Raw genomic sequence first — 22,746 nt, forward strand, 5'->3', positions numbered from 1 at the left:
TTCCAAGCATAACATCTGTATGTACAGTGTAGACAGAAGAACATCCTCCTAATGCTTTTTTTAATAATTATTATTCTAAATGTACTGAGTTTTTATTTTGTGGTTCTTTGCCCTATGTGTGCCAGGTTGCGTGGCTTTATCGACGACAACTGTCATGTGCTTTACTGGTGTTGTATTTGCTGATATTGTTTGTTCTCGCTGAAAAAAAATTACCAGCTGTTCACACCTATTTAAAAAAAAAAAAAAAAAAAAAGTATGGGGAAGCAGCTTCTCAGAAGCACTAAGTGATAATGTGGTCTTCTGTGCTAACGTTTACACTAGAGGTGTGCGCTGGTGGTTTTTGGAGGCACTCAGTAGATCAGCATCTTGACCCTGGAGGAGGAATCAGCTCCCTCTCTCCACTTCTTCCATCTTCAGACTGTGCTCATGGACCGTCGCCCACTCGCCACAAAGTCTTGCTTTTATCCTCTTCGCCCAAACTATTGTAGCCAAGCTACCGAGGAGGAAATGCATATAGCATGTGCCATGTTTGTTGAAAATACTTTTTTTCCCCGCATGTACAAAGAAAAGCTAGTATATAATGTAGGAGAATATTTATGTTTAAGTATTAATCATTACTGTACAAAATCCTTACCTTTAAATGTTCGAAAATATACAAATGCCATAAACTCCTAGTTCACACGGTTGAAAAAGGGGGGGGAGTCGTCCTTTCTTTTTAAAAGAGCTTAACCTAAAAATATCTGAACCCCCTCCCAGCCATCTTTTGCAGGTTACTGACTGAGAAGCTCTGTGGCGGCGGAGGGGGATTTGATTTTCCTTTGAATTTGTTGACGTTGCAAAGCAGTTCTGTGCTTCGCAGAGAAGTTTTGTTTCTATGAGACCATGGTGAAAGCTAGAATTTAAAACTAAATGTGAATCACATTATAGAGTCATAGCTACTTGGAGGGGCTGGGGGCGGGTGGGAGGGAAGGGTCAACTGACACAGTATTTTAAAGATGTTTTTCTGTTGCCTTTTTTATTTTTAAGTGACCTCCTATATATATATATGAATAGATAGAATGTTTTATGAGTATAAAACCAAGTTTTAACTTGCTTCCTGACATGAAGATTTACTCTACTAACAACTCATGTGCAACTGGTACTCTTGACCTCATTCCGACGGATTAAAAAACCCACCCACACAACCCATTGCGCTGCAGCTCTTAGGTTTGACCTGGCTTCATACTGGTGCTGGGTATCTTGATTTCCTCTACCTTGGGAACTGATATTTAAAACCACTGCTCAAATAAGTGTCTCTTCCTCAACCTTTCTCTCGTCTCTCTCTCTCTTTCCCTCCCCCGTGAGCTTTTCTGGATGTTTGATTTCATTCTTTCCCATTAGAAGTGGCTGATTTTATGTCATTGCTTCTTATATTTACATGTATCATGGTTTTTCAGTGGGGTTTTTTTGGTGGTGGTGGTGGTGGTGGTCGTTGTTTTTTTGTTACTATTTTGTTTTGAGGTTTTTTTGCTATTCCAAACCATGCGGCTCTCAGAGCAGTTACTGAACTAACGTTAAAGGAGGACATTGGGAGAATTAGTTTCAGACCTGGACGCCAGTTGCCATACCCAGCCATTCTTGGCTTATGAGGTCAGAACAACTGACTGCAAGAATACCGTTGGAAAGAAAGAAAACCAAACAACTCACTGCAGTATTTGTGAATTGTAAGAGTTTGGCCAGCAGTCACCATGATCTTAAGTAAGAATCTCTTTGCGTTTGCCAAGGAGGATGCATGCAGCATCGGTCCTGTCAGGTGTTGCTTGGAAATGGCATGGTGACGCCGCATCTCCCCGCTGGGCACTGCACCACCTCCATGGGTGTGAAAGTCCCTGAAGCTTTGTCCAGTCTGTATCTAGTCCTCCTTTTCCTTTGTCATTGCTAGACTTGTATTGCCAAGAAACCTCATTTTATTTAGGCTTGTTGCGCTTTGTCGGGTGAGTACTACACTATATAATGTGTTTGTTTCTCTGCGTTCTCTAGGGGTGCCTTGGACACAATTAAAGCTCTTTGCAAGCTGATTCTGGAACAAAAAGGTAGTGAAAAAAAATGAGAGGGAAAACAAAACAGAAAACAAGCAAAACAAAAGCAAAAATGTTGGCTGTGTTATCAGGAGATCCCAGTATTTATATCACAGACTTCCTAACATGATGACTCAGGCGTCAGAGTTTGATGCTGCAGTATAAAACTATTATTTTATATATTGTACAAGTAATTTATTAAATGTCTTTTTAAGGGTATATGCTGCTTTTAAGATGCACTATATTTTTGGATCTAATCCTTGTATTATTTTTTTTCCCAAGGAAGTAAAATGTGCTGCAAAGGCAAGCCACAGTGATTAGTATGCTAACTGCTACTTCTCTTTAAAAAGGAGAGTGGGAACTAGATGTGTAACTTTGCTAAATGGATTAACTGCTGCCAGAGAAATGATTAATGCTAATAGTGTGGTCGTTAATCTGGAGTCCAACACTTTGTCAAGTCTGTATTCTAAAGAGCGCTTAAATAGAAGTTAAAATGCCTAGATATATAGTTAGATTTTTTTAATATGTAACTTTATGATTGCCTAGTAAATAAAACAAATCTGCATGCTGGAATCACTATAATCCTGTAATAAAATTAAATCTGATCCGCTAGAAGAAAGCACGGCGAAGCACTGCAATTCCAGAATCAACACCACATCCTCACTTGTGTCCTGTAATCCACTGCTGTGGTGTGGTGGTTGAGAGAGAGAGGGGTGGGTCTGCAGAGCAGAAGACCCAGAGTAAATTTTGCCGTGAGACGTTTGCCAGGTTTCTGCAAGCTCACATTTTGCTCCACTTCATGTCCTCTACTGTTGCAATAAGGAGCACTGCTTTCACCTTTTTTTTCTGATCTGAGATGCATTTGGAGGTACCTCTGGGTGACGGTTGTGGCCCAAGGCTGCAGCATTTCAAAAGTCTCTATTTTAGGGCTGCCTAGAGAAGGTTTAGCTCCGTATGAGCAGTGGAGTTGATGGTTTTGCATGAGGATGGGATCTGCTAAGTATGGAGTGGTTTATTTTTATCGGAAGTGAGGTGAAACTAAAACTATTAACATAAAGAACTTATGCTCTCTTTCCTGCTAGAAATTTTCTCAACAGATTTTGACTTCATTTCAGTTTTGTCTCTGCCAACATAGTCCAAGTCAATTTTACATCTATATATATATATAATGGGTGTATGTACACTGTACACATACATCTATAATTCTAGTCAGACTGTGTGTTTGTGTATTTTCCTGTTTATAATACATATTTGTATATTTATAATACTCCCTGGAGTATTTCATGACTCAGGCATCAGATCTGATGCTGTAGAATACAATATATGTGTATATGCATATGTTCAAATACTGTGTGTATATTTAAAAGATCTATTGTTGGTGGTCTGTAGAATAATTATTCCCTTTACTCTCAAAGTTTTAATGGCATTACTTGCAAGGACTATAAGTGTACAGTATTTTCCTACACTCCACCAAGATAGGTGTTATTTATATCGAAGTCAAATATTGATATGCATTTTAAGGTATTACATGGATAATGTTGCCATTTTTGCAAATAAAATCACTTTTTGGCAGGAAGGAATGCTAAAAATGCCTTTTTATAAGGCTGTTACCCCAACCCAACAACGGCTAAAAAGCCAGTTAGATGACTCCTGTTCTTGTGCAAATCTTGGTGACTGTGGGCAGAGCCATTTCCGTAGGTGAAAGTCACTGCCTGGTTCATGCAGTGCCACTGTTGTCCCTTTGGGCTAATGAAGGGCAGAAAGAAGCCAGCATCCTAAAATAGAAATGGCAACTGGCAGTGTTTGATTTCATTGATTGCTTAGAAGCAAAGACGGTCCCAGGCTACAGACCCGAACGATCCCGATCCCTCCGTTCTGGAGGGAGCCGAGCAGGGGCTGCAGTCGCCGGCTGGGCTCGTCCCTGCGGCCAGAGGAGCCCACCCTCCAGGAGGGGGGCAGAGGAGGGGGCAGCTGCCCCACGCCGGGGTTGTGGCTGGGTTCTCCCATGCAGGCCGGCGTTCCCCTGCGTTTGTGATGTACCCGAGAGAAACATGCATGGTTTCAGTCCTGTTCTCACTACTGCGTTGGCTCTGCCTGAAGCTATCTGGATCCCTCAGACCGGCAGGAATGATACTAAACACTTTGGTGATATTCGATGCGTGGTTGTTTACTCGTAGTTCCAAGCATCACCCTTGATTTCAAGGGTGGGGATGCCCTAAGAGTTTGTTCCAGAACCAGTTGGTTACAAGTGCACCTCTTATATATGCCTTACAAACTTCAGAGGCCATATTCAAAACAGGGTTTTATCAGTGTATGCAAGGGGGTGCAACCCCTCTTCTCTTCCTCCCCAGGTCAAACAGTATGGACAGTTTTCACACATATCTACCTGTATAACCCTCTGTACCTCTCATAACTGGTCAATGACTGTAACAGGTTACATCAGGTGTTTTTTCTACATACTTTTTACACAAATTCTATGCGATTAATGTAACTTAATTCAATGCATCATTTTATTGTACTAGTTCTTAAGCTTGTCTTTATTTTTTTTCTAGGTGACTGTGGTTTCTTGTGATTTTTATTGTATAAATAAATGAGGTGGCTGTTGATGCTTACTCTCTGTTAACTAAGAATTTTTACCTTTTTGGAAGAAAGCATTGCTATGAACTAATGAATTTAAAATGTCATTTACTCATTGTAAATACAGTATTGTGCAAAAAACAAAAATGAAAAAAAACCACCCGACCCTTTTCATTCATTTGAATTGCTAGTGTTAACTGAATTTTGTCTAGACACCATTTCTGTTGATGAAATAAAGACATATCATTATGTATTGTAAATCGACTCATCTTGACTCTGAAATTGATGCTCAGTTAATGTGCAGGTTGTAGGCGAGATTCCGGGGGGTGGGGGGGGGTGGGGTGGGGGGGGTGGCGGTAGGTTGGATGTGGTTGATAGTGCCCGGTGAATCTCTGGACTGATGAAGAGATCTCCACTCACAAGGTTCCATTGCTAATTCACTAGTCATCTTTCATCCAGGGATCCAGTTATCTTTATCTGCTGCAGGAACAGCTGAGGGTTTTTCTTTGTGAAGATGAAGTAAGTTGCTTTGGAAGATCAAATAAGCTGTATCTATACCCATCCCCTAGTGCTTGACTTAAGGCAATTCTGCAAAGTCTTTGTTTTGGTCTTCTGAAGTGTCAGTGTGTGTGGGGGGAGGCAAGGGGAGGGGTTGGGGTATGTTTCCCCCTTGCTGAAAACCTGAGAAAAATTGAGCGAGCTCTCTGTAGAAACAAAATATAGCTGAAAATCTCTGTGTGTAACCCAAATAAGGCAGCGTTTGGAGGAACTCATGCCATGGACCATTGGCATCACTTATACTGCAGAAGATCCAGAAAAGCAAAAAAATCACATGCAGCCTTTAGGTGCTATTGCCACATGCAGGGTGCAGGGTCCAGCAGGGTGCATTGTCAGCCACCTCCGTCCTTGGGTTGGATACAACCTGAGAGCTGCTCAGCAGCTTGGCAGGAGGAGGCCTGGGAAGGGGGCAGTGGCATGACCAGTTGTCCTGCCTTGGTCCACACACTTGCTGGGATGCTGCTGCGGGGAGCAGCGAGGAAGGCAAGCTGCTACAAGGAGGTCCCCAGGCTTTTTAATCACCAGACAGGAAACCCTAGATCGTGTGCCCTGGACCACCATCCATAGGGATGCAAACTGCATCCGCCACATGCCTGCGATTCTTCAGTCTTAAAATTCTCATGGAAGAAAACCGAACATGTTACTTTCCAGAGTTCCCCAGCTTTCTCTGTCTTCCTGTTGAGCATGTATGAGGAAAGCTTCCCACCCCCTCAAATCTGTCAGAAGACAGAGCATCCACCACATCTACTACTCATAGCCTGGCAGTAGAGAATGTACTTCAGCAAAGCTGTTTCTCCGTCCCTGATCCGTTCTTGCTGACACTTAACGGCCACCATCTTAAGTATTTCTTTTTTTTTTGACTTAAAATACTAAACAAATGCACAGGCAAACTGTCAATGGGTTTGTAGTGAGGCAGAATATGAATGTAAATCATGTACACTAGAACAAATCCACTGTAACCTCAGGCAATCTTTATGCTTGAATATTTTTTTTTCCTGCTGTCCTGCTTTCTTTCTAACCTTGCCTTAGAGGTGTCAAGTCAGTGGATTTTTCTGCTTAGGGAGACGGGCATAGCAAATGAGCTTGTTCCAAGCATCGCTTGCCGTTGTGGTGATAGCAAAGGCGAGCTATGATAAGCTTGATATATAAAATCAGCCAAAAAGCATGTGGCCAGAAACAGGGTCAGGGACAGTCAGAGGAAGGTGCTTTATTTTACAGATACGCAAGTGGAAGCACTGCTTTCTCGGGCCTCATTCAACCCAGAAATCCAACCTTCCAGAGCTAGTCTGTCCTAGCAAACTGAAAATGAGCTCTTTTTGGCTTTGCTTCTCTTTCAGTTTCTCTGTATGAACTAATGAGGCAGTTAAGGGAATAAGCTGTTCATGACCCTGAGGTGATACCTTGCAGACCTTCTTGAACAGCAAACTGAAGCACAGATGTTTTGCACTTCAAAATAAATCGCCTGATTTTACTTAGTTTCAGTTTTGAAGCTGAAAGTATTGGCTACAAGGAGGCTACATTAGCATGGGAAGTCTCTATCGGAGCTTGAGGGCTGCGTTAACACAGGCAGACAAGCAGCAACATATTCTGCAGCTGGTTTTTTATCTCTCTTAAATTCTCTGTCCCATCAGATTCCTTGAGCGTTTCTTCCATCTTTTATTCATCAGCTGCTGAAGTCTGGGGAGACAGAGGCCACGTAGCCTTCCAGGCTACTTTCAGATAGAACTAACCCTTTCTTGTAGGTGCCTTGGGTCTTCCGCTACCTTGAAGGTCTACAGATCAGGCTGGTTTCTGATATGAGCACTGCTAGCGTGCACAGCAAGTTGTACATCCCAAAATGTTCTCCCAAGGACACAAGGCTATTCCTGCGGTGGCAGCACACACTGAGCAGATCCAGCTCAGTCTACAGGAGAAAAATCTTGAGTTGTGGAGTGAGCTGCCCATTAACACCAGCAATCAGAGTATGATATGGTTGGGACTGGCATAAAACAGAGGAACAAAGCGTTTGCTTTCTTAAACTGTATTACAAATTTAGCATTATAGTGGCAGGAGAGGGGAACATAGCAACAGATAATCTGTTTTTTATCTCTCTGCTGAAGGCAGTTTGTGCTCAATCCCTTGGTTTATTTCTTCTCAGAATGTCATTACTTTTTCATGATAGATGATAGTTCTAGGAGCATGCTCTGAAAGATAACAAGAGAAAGAAAGCATGAAGCTGAATTGGCTTGAAGAAGAAAAAGAAATATTATCATGGTAATTAACTTCAACACATACATACCCGGGAAGGTGGGAATCTTGTGTTTAGCGGACGACACACTTACCTTGTAGGGCTTTGTTCAGTGCTAAGGGGAAGGGAGGGATAGGGGGAACACCTTGCTTTTAAACCAAAGCAAACACATTAATCCCTGAAGTAACTGGCTTGAAATCGGTGAACCCATCCTACAGCCCCTGCTTTACATGTTAAGGGGTTTTGTATGTTTTTGGTTGGTTTAAACCCATACGAAGGTGGACTCAATTAAGCAAGTTCCACTTTCTAAAATCCAGCTTATCCGTTCATTGCTGCACAGATCCTCAGAGGGGTTTATTAGTTGTCAGCTGCTGCTGGCCCCCAAAGTGTGTCTGTGTTTGTGCAACTGGTGAATGGTTGGTTACCTATCGGCGATCAAGTAGCTTTTGCCAGCTAATTGGTACATTGGCTGTGTCACCACCACGAGCTTCTCCTGAGTGCTCCAGGGCAGAATAAAATACAAGTACTGTGGAATCCGATTTTTTTCTTTTTAAGAGGTGTTTGCATAGAAAAACTGTACAAAACCAGCAGTAGCTACCAATAGGTAAATGTGCCTACCCTTAGGGATTCTCTAAGATCCTAGAGGAACACAGAGTTTTTCCAGTCCCTTACCCCACCTGTAGATTTTCCTGATGGAGCTCAGCTGTCTAACTCACTCCTCTGTACTTACCATGTTTGTTATTTCAATGTACATTCATTCTTATCAAACTGGTCCCAGTCCCAGGAGCGAGAGTGGGTGAGCAGCTAGTTAAATGAGTGGATATTTTTATTCCTCAAGTGGTGTTGAAAGGGTGAGTAAACATGGCTTGTTCTGGAGAAGACTGCAAGCATTCAGGCTGAATAGCAGCTCTCTCTTTCATACCCTGCTCACTATGGAGTATTTTCCCACTGGGTAAAAGACTGAATGGAGAATTGAGAAGTAGAAAAAGAACTGAACAGCACAGAGGAATAAAAAAGCAATGCAGTGAGGGAAACTGGACGCAGTGAATTGTAAAATTTCCCCAGCTTTGACAGAGCCAGGATTTCTTTTCTGCAAATGAATAAAATCAGCAGCCCTATTTCAGTCCAATTCTGTGAGCTGAGAGTATCAGCTTTACCAGCTGCTTCAGCAGCAGCTTTATCCCCCTCATTCACCATGAGGAGGGGGCCTTGCTTTTAAAGGTACTTCCATTACTTCGTAGCCAAAAATATAGACTGAAAGAAATGGCACTCTGAAAGCATCGGGGTCTCTGGAGGAGAGGGTGGGCTAAAGAATAAGGAATGGACTTGAGGGGGAGGAAAACTGCACTCTTGAAAAAAACAAAAATCTGAAATTGAGTTCCTAAAATGCCTAATTCTTTCTGAAAACCTTGATCTAGTAATTTTGGTTTCCCAGGAGAGCTAAAATATCGCTAAGGATATTATAAAACTTCTAATGATGTCCAATTTTGTTCTGCGATTCCAGGAAGTTACCTTGGCTCAACGAAAAGGCACAACCATTAGATAATGTCAAGTCTCCCCATCTTCTTGGTGTATCTTTGGGTATTCTAGCAAGAGGCCTGGCACAGTAGTTGTCTCAGTGCAGGTTTAGGCTTAGGGTGCAAATGCCCCAAGTCATCTGAAAGATGGTGCCTTTGTGAGAAAAGTTACAAATCTAGTGTAAATACTTCCAGTCCCAGTTAACCAAATTAAAGCTTATAGGTTTTACAACACACCTTAGGATTCTTTAGGAAACTATTGTACATAGGCCAGAAAGAACCGATGCTGGACATGCTCAGGCAGCATGCAGCTGGAGTCCTCTGCTTTAGAAAGGTGGGGAGAGACACAGTTAGCAAAAGGCTTCAGACACAGCTAGCAATGAAATATCACACAGCCTCCAGCTTTTGCAGAAACATTTGCATTCAGCTGTTGAATTGTGATGACACTGTGACGCTCTGGAGATGCAATGCCAGGCTGCGGCCATGCTCAGCTGAGCTTTCTGATGTTCTGCAATTGCTCCTTTTGTTTGTAGAAAAAAGCCAAGGAGGAAGTTTGCTTGATTCTGGCAAAGGGTGGCTTTGGAAGTAAAGCTCTCTCCCTCTCTAATTGTTCAGTTGGAGTGCTCAGATCTTTCCTTTTCATCCCTCCAGAGAGTTGTTCGATGGTCCCAATGGCTTCACACAATCCTGCACACTTGAGGCAGTAAGCCAATGCCCCTTAGCACAACGCTCTGAGCGCTAGGTGCCTATTATAGGCTGTAATTCCTGGCCCTGCCTGTTTTCAAGAGAGCACAGATTTTATTTGTACTAACTATATACTGACCTTTGACTGCATCAGCCTATTATTTTTATCAGACTTAAAAACATATCATGCACCAGTCAAGTGCCTGGCTGGTTCAAATTATGAGGCTTTTTTCTCATGATGTCATTCATGCCGAGCATCCTATTGACAGCAGCGTAATTTTTACACACCTTTGTGAATCCAGCTCCCAGCTGTCCTTTGTGATTGTAGTTACAGTAAATTCAGCGCAGCTCTTTTCACTGCGTTGTGTGCGAAAAGCAGCCATTGAAGGCCTGCCTGCCAAAGGGAGGCTGGCAGCCCAGCACCATGTAGAAGGTGCCCCTTCACTCCATAACTTTGCTCCCCTCAAATAAAAGTTAAAATGTGGCAAGAGATGCAAAACTTAGGGAGAACTATGTGTGTGCCCACAATATCTCTTAGAAGATAAGATACCATATATTCTTTAAGATGTATCCCCTAAGTAAGCCTTGGAAATTATTAGCTTGGAGAGTTATCAGTGAACAACTTGTTCAGTATCACTTCAAGGCATGCTGACTGCATCCCTCATGACCAAGGGTCTGGAGGCTTGCAGACAGCCTGTTTTCAGCTGTACACAGATGCTGAATTCCCCTGTCAATATAGAGTTTTGTAACGTTATTTATCCCAGGTATCCAGGGAGTTGGGATTAGCTCACCTGTGTAGCTGGTGATGCTCTGGTCATTGTGTTTAGGTAGACTGAAATCAGTTGGAAATTACCGTCATGTCATGCAGTGACTCATTCCTCCTATGCTTTGCTGTGTACCTTCCCTGATGCAATGAAGGTCCAGTTTTGGCGGTCTGTCCTCAAAACCTAGTACATCTAAAGTTTGACCAGCGGTGGCTCAAGGAAAAGATTTTTTCCCCGATGGGTCAGAGTCTCTTTGAGAAGCCTTTAACCCAATAATCTGCTTCTCTCATTTTTTGCTTCCCAATCTGAATAATGGATGACTTTGGATAATGCAATGACCAAGGAACTGAAGAGTATGAAGAGTGAGCGGTTTGGGTCTAAAACTAAACAGTTGGAGCGTAAAGATTTTTTCAAGGGTTTATGCCAATTGGACATGAATGAAATAAAGAAATGGCTCTTCACCTCCATCAGTTCCAGAGAAGGAAGTTTTAAACAGCCTTGTTAGTTTGCATTGTGGACAGACATGGTTGGCTTGTACAAATCCTACCCGTGGGAAGGGCTTTTCCTCCTTTATGTATACAGCTTGTCTGGTTTGAACCAAAGTCTAAAAAGCTGAGGAATCCTCATGCCAAATATGCATTTTGCATTCAATATCCTACTGAGCCATTCCGTGAGGGTTTTCAGTGAAAGACTGAATGCATTCTCTCTTAAGAGTCCAAAGCAATCTTTCAAATTCCAATCTTTCAAATCTTTCAAATCCTTAGGACTCCAAAGAGGAAGTCCTAAGAAGAATTTCCTGTTCTCCTTGAGGGACGCAGTTTTGTACTTCCTTGGAAAAAAATCACTTGGGCAACTACTATCCACCACCTAGTCTTCATGGTTTGATCAATACATTATGAGGGGTAATTCTGACAACATTTAGCTCTCCCTAATAATAATTATTTACCTGTTAGACACTCAGGTTTGGTGTGGAAATGGTATTGATAATATTGCTCCAGAAAAACATCTCATCACTGGCTGAAAGTCAAGCATCCCTAACTATACTATTAGATCTGATTGGTGCTTTCATTGCTATGGCTCATGGGATTCGGCTGACTTGTATGCAGACTCTTGCAATATCAGATGCACTGATTTTTTTTTTTTTTTTTTTTTTTTTTTTTTGTGTAGCTTTGAGATTTTCCATGAGCTAAGAAAGCTATGGTGGTTGTGGGCAGTTGCAGTTGTCCTGCTGTCTTAGCACGGAGTGTGGGTATGTGTTTAGAGGTTGCTAGAATGGTAGTTGAGGTACAGAAAGTGATCATTTCAATGTTGAGTTGATATTCCTCTCTCACTGAGCTAATGCAAAGAATGCTACAGACAAATTCTGGCAGAACTGTATGGATGAAAGGAAAGAGAGTATGGAACTAAAAATGATAGTTTGGGAAAGTTATCAAAGAAAATGGAAGAACATTGTGAATTCCACTATGATTTTGCTCCATTTGGCTATCCATCTTAGATTAGTAAGAGCCAGGTTAGAACAGACTGCATTTTGGCTGTTTAGAAAACATTTGTGCATGTGAATTCATTGTTATCTTAAAAAACATCTGTCCTTTCTCTGCATTACTGTTGCAAGTCGCTATTAATCAGGCATGGTAGTAGATAATATTTTTTGGTGTGCTTCAGTTGGAATTTTTTAAATAGTTCCTTTTAAATACTTTAGGATCACCGATTTTTGAATGTTCCTGTCACACAGATAAACCTAATCGTATATATTTTTCTTTTATCTGAACATTAATACATGATGATTATTTCCTGGAAGTCAAATTAAAACATATCAGACCAATGCTGAGTGCCTTCGACAACCAGAATTAAATAGTGAATATAGGAACTGGGAAATACAGAGTAGAAGGATATACACGTTTTAATGCCCAGATTCAACATTTTTCTGATGCACCAGCATATTTGTGTATTGAAATCTGTATTCGCAAACTGCCATAGCAATGCTAACAGTAAAAAGCATTTGCCAAAATCCTGAGTCAATTGTACATAGAAGCACCTTTACTTTAAAATATCACGTGTGTAGTAAGCAGGAAGCAACAGGTCATGTACCTACATGAGTCATATCTTAAAACGCTTCCAGCAGTCCCCTGCACAATGGTACCCAAAGGCAGCATGCCAGAGGTGTTACTTTAAAGAGTAATGGCATTGCTTTGCAAACTGACTGTATTTCTCTGCGAGAGCTCCCTGGAAGATAGCGTCATTGTCATTAAACAGTAAAAGCTGCCAGGCAACTTCTGGGAGTTCTCAACAGGGTGCTGCTGAAATTCGGTCTCGCTTGAATAACTTTTTGCCTTTCACCTTCTTAAAAAGCCTTCTTATCTGACTATCAAAAATCAGCAGATCGACAGATTGGACTCTAGGTCTTCTCCCTGTATTAGAAGCATTGAAGCAGAAAGCGGTTAAATCGCATCCAAGTGACAACTTAACATGGCTGATGCTGCCTATGTATTGTAGAAATTACAACTCCATGAAAACAGGAACCCACAAACGGTCTTTTGAAGAGCAACATGTAAGAGTGCCTTCTGCTTCTTGCCGCACAAGATTTGAAGTTTTTTGTTTGCTTGTTTTCTTGGGCTTGTTTGTTTTGTATTTAGGAAAAGTGTTTACTTTAAAGAAAAGTGAGAAAAAATTGAATGGAATCTATAACTTTGAGTAGTGCGTGAAGTAATCTCCCGTTTCTTACATGCCCTATAAAAAGGCTTTTAAGGGCTTGCTCCTGCCAGCATTTGTAAAGGAGCTTTTTTGCTCTCAGAGGACAAATCCTGCAATCTGGGGAAATCAGAATTCAATGTAGTTGTAATAAAACCAGACTCGTTGGTTCTTGAATGCAAGCACTACACCTTACCAGCACTGACTGTAAGCAAGCTTAGAGTGTGTGGCCAAAGAACAGGAACAGCTGCTGAAAAGGGAATTCTGTGGTCGTTGGCTCTAGCATCGCAATGACCTGGCGTTCCGTGCGTAGATCTCGTTTATCCATTGAGCAATTGCTCGACTCGGTGGCCACCTCTGGGAGAACACCCCCCTCCCCCCGGGGCTTAGAGAACCTGAACCCCACGCACCCGAGGCTCCGGGCTTTCTCAGGGTGTCAGGCAGCGCGAGTGGCCCCGGGACAGTCCCCGCGACCCGATGCGGAGCGCGAAGAGGCGGGGGCCGGGGGACGCTCGGGGCGCCGCAGTTTCCCCGTGGCGCTCCTGCCCGCGCCGCGGGGGCGGCCGAGCCCGCGGGAGCTGCGCTCGGTGCGGGAGGGCGCGGGGGCCGCTCGGAAGCCCTGCCCCCGCCTCCCGGCCCCGGGGCTCGCCCGCCCGGCCCCGCCCCCCCCACCGCCCCCCTCCCGCGGGCTCCCCCGGCGGCCGCGGGGCGCTACTTGCCATGGACTTGCGGCGTCCCACGGCGGCGGGCGGCGGCGGGCCGCCGGGCGAGCTGCCCTCCTCGCCGCGCTTGCCCTCCGAGCCGGAGCCGGGGCCGGAGCCGGGCCCGGAGCCGCCGCGGGAGGCGGTGCTCTCGCTGTCGCTGCCCGCCCGGCTGCCGGCGAGGACGCGGGAGAGGAAGCTGGACTTGCGGGTGCCCGGGCAGTGCCCGCTGTCCGGCGAGTCGCCGCGCTGCTCGTCGAGGTCGCGGCAGACGCTGACCCGGCTGCGCTTGCGGGGCGAGCGGCGGGAGGCGGCCGCCCCGCCCGCCGCCCGCGGCGCCTCCTCGCTGCTGGAGGAGCGCGGCTGCTGTCCGTGGTGCTGCGCCGCGCCGTGCCGGCGGCGGGGCGGCCAGAGCTCCCCGCGGGGCTGGCTGCCCGGCGGAGCCGCGGGCGCGTGGGGCGGCGGCGGGGCGGCGGCGGGGCGCGGCGGGGAGGCGGCGCCGGGCGGGCGGGGCGGCGCCGCGGGGCCCTTCGGGGGCGGGTAGAGGCCGGTGTCCTCCTCGGCGGGGCCCGCCGGCCGCCGCGGCCGCCCGCACAGGCTCTTGTGGATCTTCTTGAGGCCCAGGTGGGCGATTTCTAGGATGTTGAGGAACAGGGAGACCGCGGCGATGCTGTTCATGAAGACCATAAAGATGGTCTTCTCTGTGGGTCGGGACACAAAACAATCCACCGTGTTAGGGCAAGGGGGGCGCGTGCATTTGTAAAGGGGGGACATGTGAAACCCGTACAAAAGATACTGACCTATCATAAAGCCCACTTCGACCACCGAGCGGGTCAGGATATGCAGGATATAGGTGCGCAGCAGGGAGCCTCTCAAGGGTGCCTTGTGCACCTTCTTTTGCTCCTCCAGCTTGCGCAGCTCCCTCTCCACTCTCCTGTGTTCCTCGGACGTGGGCTCCAGGTCTTCCAGCTGAGCCCGCAGGTGGCCCTTCCTCCTCTGTCGCTCTTTCTCGAGAGCCCGTAATCTGTAGAGCGCGTGGCCCATGTAAACAAGCGATGGAGAAGAGACAAATATGATCTGCAGTACCCAGTACCTGATCAAGGAGATGGGGAAGGCTTTGTCATAACAGATGTTGCTGCAGCCGGGTTGCTCTGTGTTGCAGATGAACTCAGACTGCTCATCGTCCCACACGTCTTCGGCAGCCACGCCCAGCACCAGCATCCGGAATATGAATAGGATCGTGAGCCAGATCTTGCCAACTATGGTGGAGTGGATGTGCACTTCTTCGAGGATGCTGCCCAACAGGTTCCAGTCCCCCATGGCCAAAAGTTCATACCTGAAATACAAAAACGGATGTTCATTTAATACAATACTGGATTTCTTTTGGAAATGGCCCTTTTTAGTTGGTTCAGGCTGGTTGGGTTGGAGTTTTTTTGGGTTTTTTTTATTTTTTATTTTATTTTGTAATGATCTTTGATATACAGTCTTCTGAGCAAGACAGCTCTTAGAAGTTCATTATTTTTCACTTAATGGCTCTTTAAATGAATGCAGAATTCAGGAGTACTGGTGAAAGATGCAAATATGAGATTATTTTAAGCTTAAGAGAGTTTAATTTAAGCTGTAAGCAACAGTACTTCTTAACTTCCTACAGTTTTGCACTGTTTTCTTCCCACTAGGAAAGAAGACACAAATCCTTTGCCACGTATAGTTTAGTTCTACACTCACTCCACTCCACTGTCTATGGTTTTGCCATAGTTTTGCCATAACATAAAATGCTCATGGCTTTCATTTGTTTGATAGAGTTTTGAGAAGTATCCTTCTCTGTGACAGAAGAATGTTTCATTTTTTACCCCAAGGTAGTAGCATTATCAGTGCCACACATCCAATATTTTCCCATCTACCAGGATAACAATTAACAAGTTTCTCACTCAGATTCCTAAAACTAAAAATACATAGTTAATTTACACATAACTGTGCATGTGTAAATACTCTCAGTGCTAGGATAACTAAGTTAATAAACTAAGAGTGCTTCTAGGATTAAAATCTTTAATTTTATGCATTTAAAGTCTTACTGAATCGCCAAGACTTTGTCTTAATTATGAATTTCAACATATGAGATAAATAAAACAGGGATTACACACTGGAGTGATGTGGAGGTTTTTAGCTGTGAGTGTGAGATGATCTTTCTAACTACCACTTTCCCAGAACGTCTTTGATTTACCAGCAAAATGATCTACATTCTGCTGCCAGACGCTTGGTTTCCAAGCCCCTTCTCTGGAAACTATTCAGGAGCCTCAGGTGATGTGGGGAATTGAAACATAAGGTATTTGTTTGTGAGTGCACCGCATGTCCGGTGTTGTGTCCCTGGAATTTTCTCTGCTAATGTGCTAATGTGGTAATAAAATATTGAAAGCATCTGGGATGATATCTACCTTAGGGTTTGCACTTGATTTTTTTTTTTATGTTACTGTACTTTCAAAGTCTCCCAAATTACACTAAACCACAGCCTTTAGGAAAGTGCAATTTCTAAGCTTTTTTTGAGAGTGGCTCGTTACAGTACCCAAAATCGTAACGTAATTGTAATTGATGGCACAGCTGGGTGATACCACCATTAGCAGTAAGGCTTGGTTATGGCTCATGGTATGATCCCGCGTAATACAATTCTGCTTTGAGGCTGTATTTATCCACACTGCAAGTAAAGATTTTCAGTTGTAACCAAGAGTGTCAACATTCTCTGCATAGCCATTCTACAGACTTTATTATTACATCTCTGGGATTTGGGGGGGGTTCTTCAAATTTGAATTTTCACAATGAACTTCTCTTTTGACACTGGGAACTGGCTGAGGAAACTTAGCTAGTCTAGCAATTTCTTTGGTGCTGTGATGCTCCTGGAATATCTTCTTTCCCTGCTCATTCTCTCCCTTGTATATCAATGAAACAAGATACATGGGAAAAAAAAACAAACCAACCCTCAGAAAGAATTATTGTAGTCCATTTTCCTCATCTTTAACAAACTATGGCAGATCTTCTGACTTCATACGGATTTTATTCAGAGCAGATATCAAATCATCGCAATGTTGTAGGCTGGGTGGGCGTAAAGACGTTTGTGGCACTTAGGGGCATGCTTTAGTCATGGGCTTGGCTGTGTTAGGTTTATAGCTGGACTCAGTGATCTTAAAGGTTGTTTCCAACCTAAATGATTCTACGATTCTACATTAAAATATTTGCTGAAAAATGTTACATCTCAAGCTAACAATGTTCAATCTGTTTTTCCAAGCTTGGAAGTCCTGATACAGAATAGTTCACCTTCAGTAAAGCAAGAAGTAGAGGTTTACACAGAGCAAGCTCCCAAACCCAGAGTACTCAAGAAGCCAAGCAGAAGTGGGTGACACTTGCTGACTGCTCTGTGCCGCTTCCCCTGAAAGGTGACTGAATGGTGTCAACACAACAGTCAAGCAAAGGAGCTTTGGGTATATTTGCTGCCTGCTAAATGGCTGATCCCTCACTGAAACTCATAGACTCCACACACAAAAAAAGCAACCAACAAACCAAACAAAACAAAACCAAGTGACATGCTAAAATGTAAATGCAGGAATAAAAGGGAAAGGAGACATGTTTTAATCCCAGAGGTGAAATGCTGGCATTCCTCTAGCAGTAGGAATTACCATTGCCCGTTTTGGAACAGAAAGTGAATGTAACCATTCGGGGTAAGAGAGGACAAGAAGAGGAGTATAAACATATCACTGACTCTCCAGATGTTTGTTTCTTAGGTTGCTTCTACCAGTATTTAAACAATTCTGTCCTCACCTTTCCGTTATAGCAGGCAACAGGGGACAGTAATTGTAGGAATGGTCTAATTCACTCTCTAAGTGAGCTTATTATACCAAGACACCTTCCCTCAAGCCTGCACTGGTAGAACCACAGTATAAATATTGACACGGTAATGTTGTGTATAAAGAAGTTAATCTAGAGCCGCAAAAGCCAGGGTTTCTAAGAAATCAGCCAAAATACTTTACAACCTTGTCATAGCAATGTGCTTCCAACTTTTCCATCTTTCCATTCCCTCGTCTTATTTGAGTTCTGTGTAACATAGTATTTCAGTTCACTGTAGGAGAGTAATCTGAAATATCAATGATATCATTATTTCCAGTCTACTAATAGACTAGAAATTCTAGCATTCTGGTATACTAGCCTAGTATATTAAAAAGATACCATTTTTAGTATAGATAATACATACCTGAGATATTTCTCATTATACCATCTGACGACCTTTGTGTCTGTCCAAATATGTTTAAATGGTTATTTAAAACAATAAAAACTCATGCATGTCATCAGTTAGAACGAGATGGAAACCCACCATTTCTCTTGTAAGTTTATTTCTCAGTTTTGCTACTTTTTATTTTAAAGTTTTTTGATTATTTGCCACTCTTCAAATCACTTCTGTATTAAATTTATGCCAGGTTTTCATCAGCTGTGATTTGAAAAAGCAGAGTTAAATCTTAAATTTCTTGTCAGGAAAAGTTAAATGCTAAGGTGCAAATACTCCTGGGTTTAATTCTCATTGCTTCGAGGCTGACAGGGACCTCCCTGCTCCGTACTGCCCTAGGAAGAATTATTTTTCTGCCGCTTACCTTAGGAGAAAGCCCTTGGTTAGTCTATCTTAGAGTATTGCAGAAGGAGCACGCAGCACTGCCGATTGCTACAGCTCAGAGACCTTCCTTCGACAGTGCTAGGACATCTTTTTATTTTTTCAAGAGCCAAAGCATAGACGTGGTATGCTGAGCGGACTTCTCGGTTCTTTGTAGCTGGATGCCAAGATCACTCAGTCTAAACTATCTGTGCGGGGTTTAAAAATCATCAGATGATAGGATGGTGCCCCTAGCCAAAATTATCGTGCAATTATTTTAGTCAGTGGCATCTAACAAAGCCATTCCCTCAAGGCTCAATCTGTACAGCAATAGTTTGCAATGTCCCTACGCCTTGTTTTAGTTGGTTCTTCAAACATTATGCCTCCACCCAGCTCTCAAATGAATTTTTGTTGGTAAAATGTCTAAATAGGCAGCCTTTACTGTACAATAGAGTCTTACATTTTCTTTACATTCCATTAGTTTCGCTTTGAATCAATGCGCGGGGATCGATCGGTCATGTCCGATTTCATACTCTGTTGCCTGGTGAGTTAATTTAGGATGCGTTAGACTGAGTCTTTGGAAATGGAGGCCACTGGGACCGAGACTCGAGTCTTCGGTTAGAAACACAGGCTTTTGGCACAGTAACCCTTCTTCAGTTGGGTTAAAGTGCCATCCCCAAGCCCATTCAGAATCAGAGACAAGGTTTAAAAAAGGAAGGTGAGTTGCCAAAATGGAGTTTTGTGAGAAATCTGGGCCAACAGAGCTGAGGTTCTGATCCTAAGAGCTTCTGCTGCCTAGGCCTAAATTTTATGGAAATCCCAAATACCCATTTTTTCCTCTCTTGCTCCAGAAATTCCGCCCCTTTTCTTTTGTCCTGTAAGAGGTGTGACTGATTTCTACTTCAGTCTCTTCTGCCTAAAGGTATTCCCACTAACTGGTGGCCAGTTCTCAAAAGACACTACCCCCACCTCTTCTTTGGTTCATCTATCTCAGATGCAAGTACCGGTGCATCCTTCTGTCTTGCACAAGCTGTACTTGTGTCCCCTAAAGTCCTGTTTAACCGTGCCTTCAGAGCTTTGCCTTGCAGCAGGTGAAGGGACACAGCATCGTTCCTCTAGCCCCAGTCTAATGCACCAGCAGCATGGTTTATGCATGTTATGTTTGCTTTAGGGGCAGTAGCACTACAGTTCCTACTCCTGAGAGACGTGTTAATCCAAACCACCCAGACCTCCACAGGCCTTTCTCATCCATATGCTCTCGTGCTCTCTCAAGCCCATGTACACTGCTGGCATTTTATTTTCATGCCTCTTCTCTCCGAAGTCGGTCACAAAGCCCTAAGGCTTTACCTTGCTGCTACAGTTGTCTGAGCTTCAGCTCAGGCCTGGGTGCCCTGTGCTGCCTCACCAGAAGGTGTTGTTGGCCCAGTATCTCCAGCAGCTTCCACAGCTCCCAGGTGTCTCTCAGGAGCACCCTCTTGTCCTGGTTTCAGCTGGGATAGTGTTAATTTTCTTATCAGTAGCTGGTGCAGTGCTGTGTTTTGGATTTGGTGTGAGAATAACCTTGATAACACACTGATGGTTTCAGTTGTTGCTGGGTTGTGTTTCTACTGAGCCAAGGACTTCTCAGTTTCTCAGGCCCTGCTGGCGGGAGGGCTGGAGGGGCACGGGAAACGGGCAGGGGACACGGCCAGGACAGCTGAGCTGAACTAGCCAAAGGGATATTCCACACCATACGGCATCACGTTGAGTATATAAACTGGGGCAAGTTGGCCAGGGCCTGGCGATCGCTGCTTGGGGACTGGCTGGGCATCGGTCAGCGGGTGGTGAGCAATTGTGTCACACATCACTTGTTTTCTCCCTTCCCTTTAGATTTCATTCCTTTCCCCTTCTCCTTCCTTCTCATTATAATTGTTATAAATATTATTATTTTATTTCATTTCATTTCAATTATTAAATTGTTCTTATCTCAATCATCAAGTTTCACATTCCTTCCTGTTCCCGATTCTCCTCCCCATCCCCCTGGGGGAGGTGGTGAGCAGGCACCTAGTACTTAGTTACTGGTTGGGGTTAAACCCCACCACCTCTTCAGCTCTGCTCCTCGCTGTGACAACTTGAGAACTGAGCAAGAGCTGCAGCACCTGTGACTTACTCACCCCTTCGGGAGAACACGCTTTGTCGCTTACTGCAGAAGCAGCTTGCTCTTGGCCCAGCTCACCTCTTCTCCGCTCGGCAGGCCGCAGCGCCAGCACCACAGGCTGCCTACCTCGGGCTGCCCTCAGCGTAACTTGGGTTTAAGGTTTTGGTTTTCTCAGGGGACAGTGGACGTGACAGTAGGCTGCTTAGGGACAATTTGCTGTGTTTCAGCTTTCACAGCAGAACAACTGGCGTTGCTAAAGGACTGCTCATGCAAACTTATTAATGGATGATACAATTAATTGTATGCGGAAGGGAAACAGGGTTGAGGCACTGGGGCGGTGGCAGGAATCGGGATGAAGAACAGGAGCGCAGTGTAGTCCTTTGCATTTGGAGACGAGCAAGGATTTGTGGAGGTTGAGGACGCTTCCTTGCTACAAGCACCTGCCATAATCAGCTTACAGTGTGAATGCTAACGGGCAGTGTGGGGAGGGGGGTGGAATATCCTGGGGATCAGAGATGGGACCTTGGCCAGTGACACCTGAGACAGGTAACTGAGCGGTGGCACAGTGTGAACCAGCACAACTTCATGCCTGACCTTCCCGGACCAGAAGCAACCGCCCTGCTGGGAAGCAGAGGGCCCATAGTGCTGGGGCAAGAGTTGGAGAAAACCAAGTAGGGCAAAAGCTCTAGTCTCGCGCTGGTTCTTCATTAAACCCCAGTATCCAAAGCCAGTACGGGGCGTTTACTACGTCTGGGCTGTGACAGCATGTAAATCATAAGTGGCAGCTATTACAAAACAAGTTCTTAAGGTATTAGGTCCAAACCCACTTTTTAGAGCATTACAGCTTTTGATCTTGTCAGGGATTCACACATTTGAAAACCAGAAAAGGATACGTATGGGAACTAATTGTAATCTTCTTATAACACAGACAGGAGCATTTCCTTGTACTAATGTATTACCATTCTGACATTCAAACCAGCTAACATTACAGGGTCAAAACCACTTCAAAGAGCGCATGCTTTCTGCCATCTCACCAAACCCACCATAAAACCCTGAAGCCAATGCATGTGGAACAGCGAGCTGAACAACAGGCTGTGGCTGAAGCAGTTCGGGTACAGGCACACTGAAATGCCAGGATGAGACTGCAGAATTTTAGCACCTTTAGCCAAAACCACTCCACACACAGTGTAACTGGACTGACTAGAAACCCCTTTGTTTATTAAAAAAAGTCACCTCACTTGAACTTGCAGATTTTTCCATTTTACTACAGATGAACATTACCGGTACTAGACTAGCTGCACAGATTTGGACTGGGCTAATTATCAAAGACCCATACTAATTAGTCTAATAACATGGACAACTGTTCAGGTTCACAGATACAAACCATTGGCCTCTTCAGTTTAACAAGACCTGTGCAACTTACTTTCTGTTACAAGTATTTCTCTGTTCATTTTATTCCCCATGTTATCTCTTGTGACTCAGATGGGGTTGCTTTCAGTGGCACAGCACAGTACTTCCAGACTCCGATGGGAGAGGATGTGCCAGCCACCACTGAAACATTATTCATCTTTCCTATCGAAGCCAATTTTGCTCCTGAAATGCCTCTTGATTGATTTCTTACATTCTACTAAGAAATCCTTAAACCTGTTCCTTGGCATGCTTTATTACTGCTGCCTCCCTTTATGAAGACAAATTGCTAAAGATTATTCTGCAGCTGGCTTTAGAGTGAAGACAATTAGAGGAAAGACTTAATGGAAATAGCTGTGGGTTCCTAGATTGACACCTAAGAGAAATGCCTTCAGTCCAGTCAGCAGCTGTATGTAGACAGTTAGCTGGCACTTTAGAGAAAATCCCTCAAGATTCAATACCCGATGCTCTATGATTTCCCTGTTATGCACATCTCCATAAATCTTGCTCTCTGTATGTCCACTTTGGAAAATTTTCCAATACTCACATCCATTAAGAATTTTTAAACTGAATCCTGTAAAAGTACGTGCAGGATCAAAGCAGACCTATCCTTCAATAGCAAACCGGAGCGAGACTCTCGAAGAGCTGCCATCTACACTCTTCCAATGAAAAGCCTTGGATGAAAAAAGGTCTTTCTCCTTCGTAATGTTCCACTCAGCACTAACCTAACGCTTCTAGAAAAACAAGAGAAAAGCTGTAGGTTCTAATTCATAAAGGTTTAAAAGTTTTATGTCGCTTGTGA

The 22,746-nt window shown here is 44.1% G+C and overlaps 1 protein-coding gene across 3 annotated transcripts; it reads right to left on the minus strand.

The window, feature by feature from the left end:
• Positions 1–185: 185 nt before the first annotated feature.
• Positions 186–22,722, minus strand: GJA10 (gap junction protein alpha 10). Of its 3 annotated transcripts, none has more exons than XM_080389379.1 (2): positions 18,405–22,722; positions 186–15,109 (listed from the first exon to the last, which is right to left on the minus strand). In XM_080389379.1, exon 2 carries the CDS (start codon positions 15,091–15,093, stop codon positions 13,501–13,503), a length of 1,593 nt encoding a protein of 530 aa, XP_080245505.1. In that variant the 5' UTR covers positions 15,094–15,109; positions 18,405–22,722; the 3' UTR covers positions 186–13,500. The 3 variants fall into 3 exon arrangements, with proteins under 3 accessions (XP_080245505.1, XP_080245506.1, XP_080245507.1); XM_080389380.1 differs by having other exon boundaries at positions 186–14,474; positions 14,574–22,722; XM_080389381.1 differs by having other exon boundaries at positions 186–7,375; positions 13,792–22,722.
• Positions 22,723–22,746: the final 24 nt, after the last annotated feature.

This window comes from Falco punctatus (genome assembly GCF_963210335.1).
Source record: "Falco punctatus genome assembly, chromosome: 5".
Lineage (NCBI taxonomy): Eukaryota > Metazoa > Chordata > Aves > Falconiformes > Falconidae > Falco > Falco punctatus.

Bases quoted from the DNA above. Each gene is read 5' to 3' on its own strand.
- GJA10 (XM_080389379.1), bottom strand. From the start codon at position 15,093: ATGGGGGACTGGAACCTGTTGGGCAGCATCCTCGAAGAAGTGCACATC.